The sequence below is a fragment of the Archocentrus centrarchus genome, chromosome 17 (genome assembly GCF_007364275.1).
Source record: "Archocentrus centrarchus isolate MPI-CPG fArcCen1 chromosome 17, fArcCen1, whole genome shotgun sequence".
Taxonomy (NCBI): Eukaryota; Metazoa; Chordata; class Actinopteri; order Cichliformes; family Cichlidae; genus Archocentrus; species Archocentrus centrarchus.
In genome coordinates, this window is record NC_044362.1 from 18,252,559 (window position 1) to 18,267,538 (window position 14,980).

The following is a 14,980-nucleotide window of genomic DNA, read 5'->3' on the forward strand; positions in this document are numbered from 1 at the left end:
AAGGAACAGTGGGGAAACAATGCCACGTCACTAGTGACTGATGGACCGAAGCATGTGAAAGCGTATTCCAGTTCTTTTCATCAGGAGAGCTGTGTCCTCAGATCTTTTGTAAATGACAAACAAAGTTGCTTTTGAGGATGAGCTGTCCACTGCGGCCATTAAACTTTCCACTTTTTAACCAGCACGCCCCACAGGAACAGAGGATTAGAGTGTTAAGATGAAGTTATTTTTTCCAGAGGTTGCTGGTTGGGGCACAATACTTCAAGAATCAACTATCAAGGATGCAATAACCTTTTTATTCTGTAAGCCAAAAAATAATTATACAGAATGAACGACTTTTAAAGGAATCCCACATGTTGTGTTTTCTCGACAAGTGAAGCTATTCTTAATGTCATCTTCTAACTTGGGCATTCAAAACATGTATCATGAAACTGTGTAGTGTCAGTTGCCAAAAAAATAACCTAAGCAATTGTTTTAATGTCTCTGTTGAAGGCTGGTATTTAACTTGGATTTCGACCTAAATAATTGCAGCAACAGCAGGCCTGCTCTGGCTGGCTGTTCCACGTTTTGGTGGACAAATTATCCAGATTGGTTGCAGATGTTAAATTTGCCCCAAACAGAAACTGCCTAACCTGAATGACATCATAGGGTTATAAATGCACCCACTGGAGAAAGGAGAGAGGAAGCTTGGAAAACTCACTCCGCCTGCTGGAATTTTTCTTTCTTCTTCTTCTTCTTCTTTTTTTTTAACAGACTGCAGTAATGTCTCAAAAGAGAAAAAAAAATAGGAGTAATTACTTGTATGACTATCGGTCTCTTCTGTGAACACTTAGTGAGAGTAAATTTTGAAAGGGGAAGCAACACATTCAGCATATTTTAAATGACAAGTTAAATAAGCATAAGAAATCCACTAAAGCATTTCTCACTTAACAGTTTTACAGTTCCACCCTAACTTACTGGAAAAACTGCTGCCTTATGGTGGCTAAAGATAGCAACTTTAAGAATAATAGTGGTGTATACTACTGAGTTAGTTTGTTCACTCTTTTTTCTTACTTACTTGTGCCACAGCCACACTGCATTTCAGCATTCACTATTATCCTGTAAGTGTTTCTGGTTTCCAAAGTGGTAATTTATGTAACTTTTAAGCTGTCTCTATTTATCATTAATAATTCATTGTCATCTGAATTTATATTTTATTACCTACAAACCATGACACCCCCCCCAACCCAATGATAAACCTAAACTGTGTGATTTCCATTACTGGGCTGCCTACTCCTCGCAGTTCAGCGTGGACTAAAAGAGATGTTGGTTTAGCCTGAGACCAAGTTAATAACTGCTGCTGTACCCGCCACACCCCTCTGATGGCCTGTGGTTATGTAAGGGAGTGGGATGGATAAGGCAAAGTGCTGGAGCTGCTCTAGCTCCTGACTCAGTCTGCCCTGCAGGGTTGCACCGTTTGAGGCCAGACCTGTTCATCAAATACAGTATTATCTTTGCCACAATGAAATTTAGCTTTGGAGAACCTCTCGTTCGCTATGATATAGTCGAAGTCACACCGGGCTTCGAAAGGCTAAACATGAATTATAGTAATTGCATAACAGAAAAGCTCTTTATTCAATTAGTAATAGCAAACAGAAAAAGACAAGAAACAAGTGTCTGCATTACAGTTGAGCCTTTGTTCACTCGTTTCTCCAGAAACCTTCAATATGCAAACTCTTTTGAGTTTGCAAGTACATATCCCCTGCCTCACTGTTACTGTGGGGCTATTAGAAGGGGTAAAACTGGGATTTGCAGTATGGGGAGACTCTTGTTTCAGGGCTGCCATGATTGGACAAATTACCAGGACACATATTTCTACTTACATTTAAATCCCAAAACAAATGACAGACTATAACGATTAGGTTCATGATAGATAGCATCTGACAAACTGTACATAAACAATTACAAGATCTGATGTGCACTAACAATCCTCTGCTTTGAAAGTGGAAAACCCCCCTTCTGCAAGCAGACACTGTAGTGTCCATGCCTGCAAATACAGGCAAGGACCTGTATTTAAAAAAAATTACATTAAAGGGTAATCCATTTACATTCTACAGTAACAAAATATGCACACACAACACTAAAACTATAGTTCAGAGTAGGTTGCATTAATAGCCAGTTTAAGATGCTTTGATATTCTGTTCAAATCATGCTAAGTTTAACTTGAGCCTGAGCTCACAAGCCACCAAACCATAATGGATTACTCACTTCAATTTAATTTTAATTCACTTCAATTATATTTATATAACACAACTTCACAACAGTTGGCCAAGGTGCTTTATGTTATGGTAAAGACCCTCCAAGACTAGAGAGCAAACTCCAGCAGTCAGATGAGCAAGCAACTGGCAATGGTGGGAAGGAAGAAATCTCTTTTAACAGGAAAAGAACCCTGGCTCAGGGAGGTGCAGCCATCTGCTGCTACTGGTTGGAGAATGAGGGTAAAGAGAAGAGAGAAAAGAGGAACACATGGAGACCACAAACAGGATAAAGCATGAACTAAGAAGGAGGTACAGAAAAAAAATAAAAGAATGATTGTGGCACGAGGAGTGAAAAGACAGGGGTGGAGGAGAAAGGCTCAGTTCATCATGGGAAGTCCCCGAGCAGCCTGAGCTTACAGCAGCATAGCTAAGGGGTGGTTCAGGAACAGGATCATCTAACTATAAGCTTTATCAAAAAAAGAAAGTATGAACTAGAGAGTGTATCTGTCTCCCAAACTGGAAGCTAGTTCCACAGGAGATAGCTGAAGGCTCTATCTCTCATTGTAGTTTTGGAAACACTTTAGGAACCCCAAGTAAGCCTGTACTCTCAAACCAAAGGGTTCTTTTGAAATAATATGATAATATGAAGTATTTAATACATGATGTAGCTTGATCATTCAGGACTTTGTGAGGGAAAGGATTTGAAATACTATTCTGGACTTAACATTGAGCCAAGAGAGAAGCTAATATAGGAGAAATATGACCTCTCTTTCTAGTCTCTGGTAGCACTCTAATGTAATGCCATGTGAAAATTTTCAGACCTAATACAATAGCTTCAGGATGGCCCCTGCCAAATGTGACTGAATGAGGTCTCTGTATTAGTTTTTAAATAATTTCTCTTACTACCTTGCCATAGGTAGCCTACATCTATCCCACCACCTGCGTAATCCCACCAACAAAAGAGGGAGTTTTAGGGGAAGCCACTGGAAGTGGAAAGGGAAGCCCCTTCATATACCCCTCAGCTGCAATTAGCTAGAGCCACTAGAGTTGATGGTCTGATACAAAATGTAATATAGTCATGTTTAAAAATGTTAAGACACAGAATTGTAACAATATATCAGCTACATTGTGGAAGATGATGTAGCAGAAGACTGTAGAAGTGTGATGAGCTAGGGTTCATTATTAGCCTACATTAAAACAAAAACATGACAGAGTCTGTTATGTTCATGAAATTGTTCAAGTTTGTTATGCAAAAATTAAGATTTTAAAACAGCAAGTTCCCTTTTCAGTAACTGAAGAACAATAAAGATCTCCACTTTATGGTATCACCGGGTTCCCCACTTGTTGGCTTCCCTTGCAGCCCCAAATGTACCCTTCCCACCCACAGTGGACAGAGGAGTCAGTGACACTACTATGTGGGGAAGAGAGACAAGAGGAGGGGGCTGCTTGGGTAATGCTGGGAGGCTCTAATAAAATGTAATCCTATTATATGGTTCCCACTAGAGGGCAACAATAATAAAGGTTTCCCTAATAACATGAGCAGACCAAACCCAAATGGAAAACAGCTCCTCCGGTCAAGTCCCACACTTGTACATATATCCTCTCATTAACCCAATTGCTGTTGGGCCACATTACAACGACAGGCCTTCGAGATTTAACCATGATGGGAAGGCAAGAGTTAAGTCAAACAAATGTGTTTCATCAAACTGCAGTTTGGGCTGCTCTGCATAAAGGAATTGAAGGGGGGAGGACGAGGAGGAGTGAGGGAATGTGTGCGGGTGGGAAGTTGGAAGCAGAGCCCCGAGGAAACCAATCAGAACTTCTCCACCCTCCCTTCCTGTGTCAAAGCCATTGGGGTCTCAGGTGTGTGTTACATGAGCTAATACCTCCCAAACTTGATTGTTTGTGTTAGAGTAATCAGAGTTTTGTAAATTACCATTTTGGAAATGATAGTCCTATCATTGGTAAACAAAATCACAATATAGTTGTAGTGGAACAACACAAACTAGAAATCACATGATAAGAGTTGATAGCCTAGTAAACCCCCAAATAATTATGGAGTTTAATTCTTCCTCATGGGCCAAATAAAATTAAAGCTTTCCAAGTGTTAAAGTTACCAAAAAGCTGGAATGTCATCAGATTAGCTTCTTTCCAAACAAACTCTTTGCACAGAAACATTTTTTTGCTTGACTTTCTTTGACTAATATTAGGAAGAAATGACAATCTCCCTGCTAGAAAGGGACATAAACACAAACTCTCATATTTGTGTGATATGATAATGTAATGAACGAGTTATTCCACTTCCTAGCCATCTCACATAAATGCAGCATAATATTTATCATAAGTGACAAGGTGAGTGAGAATATCAATCATATCCTCTAGACAGCTTGAGTTATTAAGTGAGCCAATGTAACAGTATTACAAAACCCAGAATAACAAAATTATTTCTCTCTCTCTCGCTCTATTTCAACACGTGTGTATGTACATGTACGTGGATTTCTGTGTGTGTGTGTGTGTGTGTGTGTGTGTGTGTGTGTGTGTGTGTAGGTGTGTGTCTGTGTTTATGTTTCTGACAGCATCAGACAGAGAGAGTGTCGCATGCCTTCCTGTTCCTGTACCACCCTCCAACCCCAGAGCCGCAGACTCAAGGCAGTTTCCAGAATCAAACAATTTCACGCAGCTACTGGAGGAGGAAATGAACTGAGCCCAGAGCAATAATAAAATTATACAAATGTTATTACAGACTCGCCTGCTACTGTCCTACTTTAATTCAAATTTGGGCACTCCAGGCAGCGCTGGTGGCAGAGACCTTCCTGAATAAATCAACATTAGCTTACGTCTAAATTATTAAGGAAGTGGGAGACTTTCTTGTTTATAGTATGAATTATTAAACAAGTGTTTAACGCTGTTTTTCTTCATGAATCCCCAAATATTAATTGCTAATGATCTTTAAGGTGTATGTTTTATCTGTTGCCCTTTCTGTTCTATGCAGGGAGAATTGAGAATGCGAGGTTGCAAGAAATCTGTCTGTTTTCAATTAGATAAGCATGAGGTGCACTTTGAGATATAATTTGCTGGCATCTGTGTGATGTGCAAATGAATCTAACAATATTCCCATCATATAGCTATTGTTGGCATTTGAATGTGAATGTAAATTAATGACTCATGGAGGCAGACACGATGATGGCTAGCCATGCATTATCAGTTCTCTGTTCAACATCTTGCTGACAAGCCATTCAAGATGTTCACAAACGACAGCTGAAAAAATAAAAGTTGGTATATTATTTGCAATCACCCCCGATAGAGGGGTCTGCAGTAAACTTTTGAAAGTTTGTCAACACGGAGTGGATATATTTGTCTAATGCAATTTTATGAGACAGCACGGTGGTGCAGTGGTAAGCCCTGTTGTTTCACAGTAAGAAGGGAATGGGTTCAAGTCCACCAGGTGGCTGGGGCCCTTTGTGTGGCGATTGCATGCTCTCTCTGGGTACTCTGGCTTCAAGACATGCATGGGACAGGTTAACTGGCAGCTTTAAATTAGTCATAGGTGTGAATGGTTGTCTGTTTCTCCGTGTTAGTGAATGGATGGTTGGCTCAGGATTTTATTTGGTCACGAGTGAGTCTTGTTCTGTATGGACACAAAAGCCACATATAGTAAATACATTAACATTTTACTCTACACTGCCAATATGAAAATCAGAAGGAAACCAGTTCAAGAAATTTCAATCCCAACAAGGACTACTGTTGTCACCTGTCTTCTATTTAATCTGCAGATGAGTGAGGCCAATAAATCCAAACCAAGTAAGACCATTTCCCATTGTCTGTCCTAAGAGGAAATAGTCAATGCATGAAACATCAGATTTATGTGCTCATTTGTTTGGGCTATAAAGATGAAAGGGTGCTGGCCTCAAAGCACTGAAGCCTTAAGGGACATAGTGGCATGCTAGCAGGTAAAGGATGGTGCTATTCATGCTCAACTCTAGTACCCAGTAGCATCTGAAGAGTGTTGTGTTTGGAGTTTATTTGGTAGCACTTTCAATTGCAGTTCAGTAATAGCAATATTGGGGTAATAAGATGGAAACAAGAAGGTAATATTATGGAAATATTAAGTTATTAGCACTTAATTACCAAAGTATCCATCCATCCAACCAATCTGAGTAACATTACATTGAAATTTATGTAACTGGGTAATAACAGGCCAGAAACTGGGGGTAGTGGGAAAAAAGCCCATATGCCTACAAGGCAAAACCAATTAGTGATAGCATAGTAATATATTGGCAACCATATGATAACCTGCTAGCAATAAAATGTGGATTTGAATTTTTATATGCTGTCTTATTGTATTAACTTATTAGGATACTATTACCATATTATAATGCTGGAATTAATCCTACCTCATGTCCCATTTCTCTTTGTTTGAAGGTAAAAATGTAAATTTATATTCAGTGCTGTGGCGTATTACCTGGGAACACGTGAAGTAGTCTCTGTGTAATAAACAGAAATCATGGCAGCAAAATGGAAAACTACTTGTTTCTATTCTATTATTCCAGATTAATAGCCTTTCAAAGCAAACTTCAAGAACTGTGATGATCACTTGGAAACATGCGGTAGTTTCTGTGCAGCCTCGGTTCCTGGTTATTACACATAAACTTCCACGTTTCCAGGTAATCATCTCACTTCTTGAAGTTTGCTTTAATAGGTTATTAACATGGAATTGAAAGGAAATAGTCATTTGGATTTTGCTGCCATGATTCTTGGCTGTTACACAGAAACTACTGTGCATGTTTCCAGGTAATATGCCACAGCATGAAGCATAACGTTTACACTGTTACCGTCAAAGAAAAAAGAAAGCTGAGGACATAAAGTAGGATTAAGTCCAGCATTTTAATGGTAAAAGAGTCATAATATATTACGCCTCAACCAGTATTACCTTATTTTTATTATGAAGTTACCATCACAAGTCAGTATCTAAAAATTCTAATGCACAGATGTTACCATTTTATTGCTAACAGGTTATTGTTTTGTCACCAATATATTACAATGCTATCACTAATTGGTTTTGTCTTGTAGGCATATGTCTTTTTCCACATTATTACTCTCATCTTCCGGCCTGTTATCACCCAATTAACTTACTTTCAATGTAATATTGCTCAGCTACAACCATTGCTGATATAAGATAATTACATGGATATTACTTTAGTAACTGGTAATAACTTACAATTCCCGTATTATTACCTTCTTGTTTCCCCTGTATTATCCCACTATTACTATGACTGAGCTGTAATAGAAAGTGCTACCATTCATTTTTAAGTACAGAAAAAAATTGGGAATGCAATTGAGCTAAGGCAAGCCTGAGTGAGACAAACAAAGACAAAACTGCAGAAGTGCTTAGAATAAGAAGATAAGTTTAAAAAAAAAAAAAAAAGTATATACTCATGATTAAGTAGGTAAGTAAGTAAATTTTATTTATATAGCGCTTTACAAGAACAAAGTTCACAAAGTGCTTTACAATACAGAATAAAATGTAACATTAAAAATGGTATAAATAGTTCAAATTAAATAAAAGCTAGCCTGCACATGTGAGTCTTCAGTTTCTTAAATCCAGTGGAAGTGAGTTCCACAACTTGGGGGCCACAACCTCAAAAGCGCAGTCACCTTTTGTCTTTAACCTGGATCTAGGTACAGCCAACAAGCACCGATCATCAGACCTCAAAGGTCTAGATGGTTAATAAGGTTGTAGTAGCTCACTGATATATGGAGGCATCTGACCGTGGAGGGCTCTGAAAGTGATCACCAAAACTTTAAAATGAATCCTAAATTTTATGGGGAGCCACTGTAAAGCAGCCAGAATTGGTGTCATATGGGACCTTTTACTTAACTTGCTTGATTAACTTGCTAAGGCTCTTGCTGGACTACTGATATGAGGCTGAGCAACACTTAATGCTATTGTTTAGTTTTAAAAACAAAACAAAACAAAGCAAAAAACTGGTTTGTGTCTGCTCATGTCAGCAGTGTAACCTGTACATTCAAGGCTCGTGGCTGCCCTCCCCTGGAGAAATACAAAAGGGAACTCTACTCACCCGACGACCAGTAGATGATGCTGTTGTCACATATAAAGACTGAACTGAAGCGTTGACTGTGGCGTGATCCTATCAATATGGAAGTAAAAACAAACAAACAAACAAACAAAAAAAACACTTTTAAGTCACTATCTGACTTATACCATGTAGCTTGCAGTGGATGCAACAGGATCAGCAGGACTGATCATTTCCTCCATGTTGCAGAAAAAAGATGAGATAGCACCTGTTTTTTTGTTTTTGTTTTGTTTTGTTTATTTTAAATTAAGGAAATAAAGTGTGGATATAACAGATCGCCTCTATTTCCTATCACTAAGCGGCATCATTTCCTGTGCTCTGTTGATGGAATGAAATGATATTCTCAGATATTCAGCGACTTAACTCACAAAGAACATGCACCCTAGACATTTATTGGGTCACAGGGAGACATTATCCACTTGCAGTTGAGCCAATACATCAGTGATCTGAACCGTTCCTTTCTTCAGTGCCTACCACCTACCACAAGAAAACAGTGAGCCAAGAGGGAAAAACCAAAACAAAAACATATAGGTATCATTACTAGATTTCTTGTGTTTTGAAATTTTAAGAAAGATAAATCATTAATAATAATAGAGTAATAGAAGCTTTATTATTGCAACTTTATAGTTTTTACATCTTTTCACACTTCCAGATTGTGAGCACAAGTACTGAATATTAGTTGAGCATAAAATCATAAACATAGATAAACATATTACAGCATGATGTACAGCAGAGCGAATGATTACAAGAATCTAGATTTATAAAACAAAACAAGGTAAATATTCCATAAATATTACATTTTCATGAACTGGAAAATAATAAAAATAAACATCAAAAAGTGGAGTTGGATTTTTATCAAAATGCTGCATTTCAATCAAAACGAACTGTTTGTTTCTCAAACCTAATGCACTGAAAATTGAGAGCAGTGTAACACAGCTCTGGCTCTGATAATAATGCTTGTCAGAGCTGTCTTACTTTTCTTGGGATCTGTAATGTGACTGATGATTATAAGGAAATTCTCTACTTTAATTACATATAAGGACCAAGTGCAACATAAATCCAAGAAATAAGAAGGCTGCATTTTCTTCTACACTTCTCCAATTCAGTCTGATGACCTCACATAATTGGTTGACCCTACCCGTATGTCCTTAACTTGATGTATTGCGGGATGCACAGTGTACGCCGCATGCCAACACTGTCACCAAATCATTCATGGAGAGGCCTTCAGAGAATACTAAACAGGGTGCAGATGTTTATGAAATTTGAGCCTTAACATCATGCAAGCTTTATGACAATGAAAGCAGTGCAGTCTGGGTGTGTAACAGACAGAAAACTTTTCCTGCTTCAAAGTCATAGTCTTTGGAGGGGGACTGACTTAAGCTGGATAACCTCAAAGTCTGATTATGATTATGCTCTATAAATTGGTCTCAATTTCCAGTGCATGTGATAGTCATACAGAGGGTAATACTTCTCCTGTTGAATCAGTTTTCTCTACACTGATGTTATGGATGGAGCCGGGCTTGACGGCAATGTCCCCTGTTTCCACTTCCTTGTATTTCCCTGATGGGTCCTTTTTAAAGACTTGGTTCATCCTCTTCTTTATCTCAGGGTCAGGACAGTACAGATACTCATACAAACTAGCAGCCAAGATGCCCCCAAGAATGGGTCCCACCCAATAGACCTAACATAAACAGCAAGACAAACACCTTAATTAGTCAAATGCTTAATCAGTGCCTTGTTAGAGATAGGCAAGTTTAGTGTCTGCAGGCTGACAATTTGCCAGTAAGAGAGGACACTTTTGACTGTAATGGCAGACACAGGCAGAGTGCGTTACAGTCAGTGTCATTCACGTCATGGAGGAAGTTAGAGGAACACCCAACTTTCATGTTGCTGGGCAAATGTTTTAATTAACAAATAAGTACACAAGTTGTGACTTGAAGCCTTGAAGGCTATGATGAGTTGAATAAATGGTCTAGCAAGGGTGCACTCAACTCATTCAGTTAGGTTTATATTATCAGACTGCCTTGTCTAATGAACAATTTATTTATTTATTTTTTTAATGTCTAATGAATAATTAAATATTCAAATTCTAAAAATGGAAAGCAATCCACTTCATTAACCTCACTTTGACGTTTTTAACACTCATCACTAAGTATTCGTCCTCAATTGCGTTATTTCATTTTTAGGTTGAACCAACTTAAAGAGACAGTTCACCCAAAAAGGAAGTTGAAATATTTTCCCTCTGGCACTATTTATCCCCTCACAGTAGATCGTTTTTGTGTTTGTAGCCCAGTTTGAGAGATGTCTGCTCGCTTCTAAACATAGTATTGGAAAATTGACATAACACTGATTTTGGGGTAAAGCATCTTTAAAATGAAGTGCACTGTCTGCAGCTAGTTTAGTGGAAACATTTGCCTTCATATTAATATTTGGAGCTGCCGTTAGATTACAACCTCTTCAGTGACATGTCACTATCTAGCTTTCTTTGTTAGAGTCTGATTTGTCATGCAATGGTTTATAATAAACACTGAACCTGCTTCATTTGGGTTTTTAATTTCTTGGTGAAAATTACTGGTCTAATTCCAAATTGCACACAGACAGGCAGACCTTTCTCTATGATAACGCTGTTTGCCTGCACAGACTCCTGAAAGTAAGCTTATCTTCTTAGAGAAGCATCTCTCACCCAGTGGTTCTCAAAGTTCAGTGTGACCATTGCAGGACCAAAAGAACGGGCAGGATTCATGCTGGCTCCTGTATAGGGGATCTGGAATATGGATATTAACCTTGATTTTAGTCTAAAATAATGAAGCATCATAAATTTGCATAGTAACAACATCAAAAATATGATATGTACAATTAAAAAAAAAAATGTCACCTACAGAATATGTGTGGAAGAATATATAATTAGTGCATTTACTAAACAGACCACATGAGAAATCAGTTGCACAGTATGAGAGATGATATCTGTTTCCCTGTGCATTCATTTTCTCTGCAGATTTCAGGAAGCCACCAGAGATTGGTTGCCATGCGATGGCAACCTCCAATAAAGATGAGCATGTGGGTGTGAACACTGACAAGTGTGAGTATCACACATTCAGGAATAGATGCTTGATGCACCTGCTCTTTTCCCCACCGAAGAAGCTCGCACTTGGAACAAGACTTGTTCTGAAATTCTTTAATTTGGGGTAATGGATGTAACATGAGCTTCAGCCTAATCTTTAAATCTGTGCTTCACCGCTGGTGTTAGGAGTACTGGATGATTCAGCTGATATGTAGATGTGGTTGCAGAAAATTCTTAAGGCCATTCTACTGTAGTTACATTTTTTATGTAACTGATGTGAATATGACATTCCTGTGAATGCGACATTGTATTTAAATGTATTTATTTAAATTACTGAAATCTACTTACTGCGAATAAGTGACCTATTACTACGGCAATGCCGATAGCCAGGCTTGCAGAGCCACCTAAGTCTGTGCGTTTGGGATCGCAGGTGGCGAAGACAGTAAAAACCAGTTCAAATGTGATTAGGAACTCCACAAGAAGGCCATGTCCTACTGATATGGTGGAATTCACCTAGAAAAAAAAAAAGATCAACAGGAGCAACCTATTTTACATTTGTGATAGACCTGAATAAAAACAAGTTCTTACTGTGGTCACACCAAGGAACCCTCTGACAGCAGTAGGTGTGACTAAGTAGAGAATCCCAGCCCCTGTAACAGCACCCAGGCACTGAGCTGCTACATAGAACACAGCCTTTGCCAGGCTCAGCTTTCTTGTTACAACCATAGCTGCAGTGACTGCAGGGTTAATGTGTCCACCACTAATGTGGCCAAAGCATTGCACCATAGTGGCAATAGTGAGGCCAAAGCACAGGGAGATAAGGACTAGGTCAGCTGGGGGAGGCTCTGCCTCCCCTGCAGCCCAGTTGATGGTGGAGCCCAGGCCAAGAAGGACAAAGATGAGTGTGGCTAGGTATTCTCCAGACACAGCCCTCCAGAAGTCCTTGGTCCAGATCCCTTTAAATGCCGCCATTATGTTCTGACAGTTACACCAGGACAGCACCCTCCTGGCAAAAAGAATAATGAGAAAAATGATTACCCTACTTGTGGATTCCTAGTGTGTGCATGTGGCTGGAAATGTACTGAACTCTATCAGAATAGCTGCCTCTGGGCAAAACATTTATAACTCCACTAGGGATTTAAGCAAGTGACTTTCCATGACAAAATGCAATCGAGAGCATTCTTTAAACATTGTGTATAAGGACAAATTATCATTCTTACAGTCAAAGCATGCAACTTTTAATTGCTGCTACTCATTGAACTTCAACCAGGATGAGGAAAGAGTGTACATCTTTTGACTACTAATGCTGAACAGTATATGATTTGTATAAATTCAAATATCTGCGAAGAAATGTACATTTAGGGGAAAAAAAGTTGTTCAGCAAACCGCAGGACAACAAACAACAAAAACTTTATTAATTTTACTGCAGAAAAAAAGCTAACACTTACCGAATGCAATAATGTATTCTTTCTCTCCTTGTCCCCATACCGTGAAATATATTTTATTCATACGTCCAGATGATTTTTTTCAACCAGCAGAGACACTTGATGCTTCATTTTATCTACTGTACAAGTTGTAATTGCTGTGGCCTGCAGTACTTACAGAGGAGCAGCAGGTTGTGCGCGTGCAGGGTTGTTGGAGAAAGCAGGTCTGTCAGATGAACATGATGCACTCATTGTGCCCTGGGATTGTATCCAGCAGCTTTATTAGGTTACTACACAAGCATCCCCTCACAGGAATTAAACAGCCTGCTCAGGAGGAGGAGTCAAGAGATTTGCCTGCTGGGCAAACAATATCTTTGATGCACAAAGTGCAACTGCACATTGACTCATTCAGCCTCAAATCTCAATCATGTCAGAGCTTTAAAACCATTAAAAAGTAAGAATAATATTTACAAGTAATGATTTTTGAAAGTGCAGAATCACAAATTCTGAAAATTTGCCAATTAAAAAAAAAAAAAATCTCTCACTCAGTTTATTGTTAGCTCTCTACTGCACCAGTTTCCCCTCAGACAGCTGGAAGTTTTGTTAAGCCATCCATCCTTTTTGTTTCTTACATTAATGCAACCAAGTGCCAAGAGTCAGATGCAGTGTTGTGAAGCATGTTATCACTGGACTCTAGAGCAATGGAGATGTGTTCTCTTCTCCATCTGGCAATCCAATGGATAAGTCTGGGTTTGGTGAGTGCCAGGTGAATGGTACTTGTCTAACTGGTGGTGGTGGTGGTGGTGGTGGTGGGGGGGGGGGGGGGGGGGGGGGGGGGGTTGTTTTTCAGGAGTTGGGCTCGGCCCCTTAGTTCCAGTGAAAGGAACTCTTAATACTTCAGCATACCAAGATATTTTGGACAATTTCATGTTCCCAACTTTGTGGGAGCAGTTTGGGGACGGCCCCTTCCTGTTCCAATATGAAAAACAAGGTCCATAAAGACATGGATGAGTGAGTTTGGTGTGGACAAACTTGACTGGCCTGCACAGAGTCCTGACTTCAACCCAACAGAACACCTTTGGGATGAATTAGAGCAGAGACTGCGAGCCAGGCCTTCTCATCCAACGTCAGTGTCTGACCTCACAAATGTGCTTCTGGAAGAATCGTCAAAAATTCCCATAAACAATTCAATTCTTTTCAATTCAACTGAATAGAGCAATTGAGCGTGAAATCACAACTAGCAAGCACTTGGTGACAATGGGAAGGAAAAACTCCCTTTTAACAGGAAGAAAACTCTGGCAGAACCAGGCTCAGGGAGGGGCAGCCATCTGCCACGACCAGTTGGGACTGATGGGAGAGAGACAGGACAAAAGACACACTGTGGGAGAGTGCCAGAGATTGATGATAACTAATGATTAAATGTAGAGTGGGGTATAAACAAAGTAAAAAGAGATGAATGAAACGAAACATGGTGCATCATGGGAACCCCCAGCAGCCTAGGTCTATTGCAGCATAAGGGATGGTTCAAGGTCACCTGATCCAGCCCTAACTATAAGCATGATCAAAAAGGAAAGTTTTAAGCCTAATCTTAAAAATAGAGAGGGTGTCTGTCTCCCAAATCCAAGCTGGGAGCTGGTTCCACAGAAGAGGGGCCTTCCCAGAAGAGTTGAAGCTGTTATAGCTGCAAAAGGTGGGCCAACATCATATTAAGAATGGGACATCACTCAAGTTCATATGTGTGTGAAGGATGATGAGCATATACTTTTGGCAATATAATGTATGTGCATGTGTATAAAGGTGCATAGAGGCCTCCTATCAGGTTTTATAGATTTTACTTAATTTTGCATATCCAGAAATTCACTTCTTGCCTCAGAGCAACACTGTGCAGTAATGGGTGCTTTTCAAACATGTGTCTGCTGTCGGTTTGAATGTATAATGTATTATCACATGCATATTAGGGAAATTATTTCTTAAAGTGACGACAGTGAGATAGATAACAGTGAGGGGGAGAAGAGAAGAGAAGTAGAGTACCAGTCAGAAGGTTGGACACACTTTCCAGTGTGTCCAACCTTCTGACTGGTACTGGAGAGTGAAGAAAAAACTCAGAAAAGAAGTGAAAAAAGTGTTTTATTGCTTTTTTGGTTGTTACTGAACTCGTTGAAA

General features: G+C 39.3%; 1 protein-coding gene across 3 annotated transcripts; it reads right to left on the bottom strand.

Annotated features, from left to right (window-relative positions):
* Positions 1-9,006: 9,006 nt before the first annotated feature.
* Positions 9,007-13,088, bottom strand: LOC115795741 (aquaporin-4). Of its 3 annotated transcripts, none has more exons than XM_030751792.1 (5): positions 12,996-13,088; positions 11,982-12,399; positions 11,742-11,906; positions 11,016-11,096; positions 9,007-10,013 (listed from the first exon to the last, which is right to left on the bottom strand). In XM_030751792.1, exons 1-5 carry the CDS (start codon positions 13,067-13,069, stop codon positions 9,783-9,785), a joined length of 969 nt encoding a protein of 322 aa, XP_030607652.1. In that variant the 5' UTR covers positions 13,070-13,088; the 3' UTR covers positions 9,007-9,782. The 3 variants fall into 3 exon arrangements, with proteins under 3 accessions (XP_030607652.1, XP_030607654.1, XP_030607655.1); XM_030751794.1 differs by having other exon boundaries at positions 12,842-13,080; XM_030751795.1 differs by lacking the exon at positions 11,016-11,096.
* Between the last annotated feature and the right edge of the window lie 1,892 nt (positions 13,089-14,980).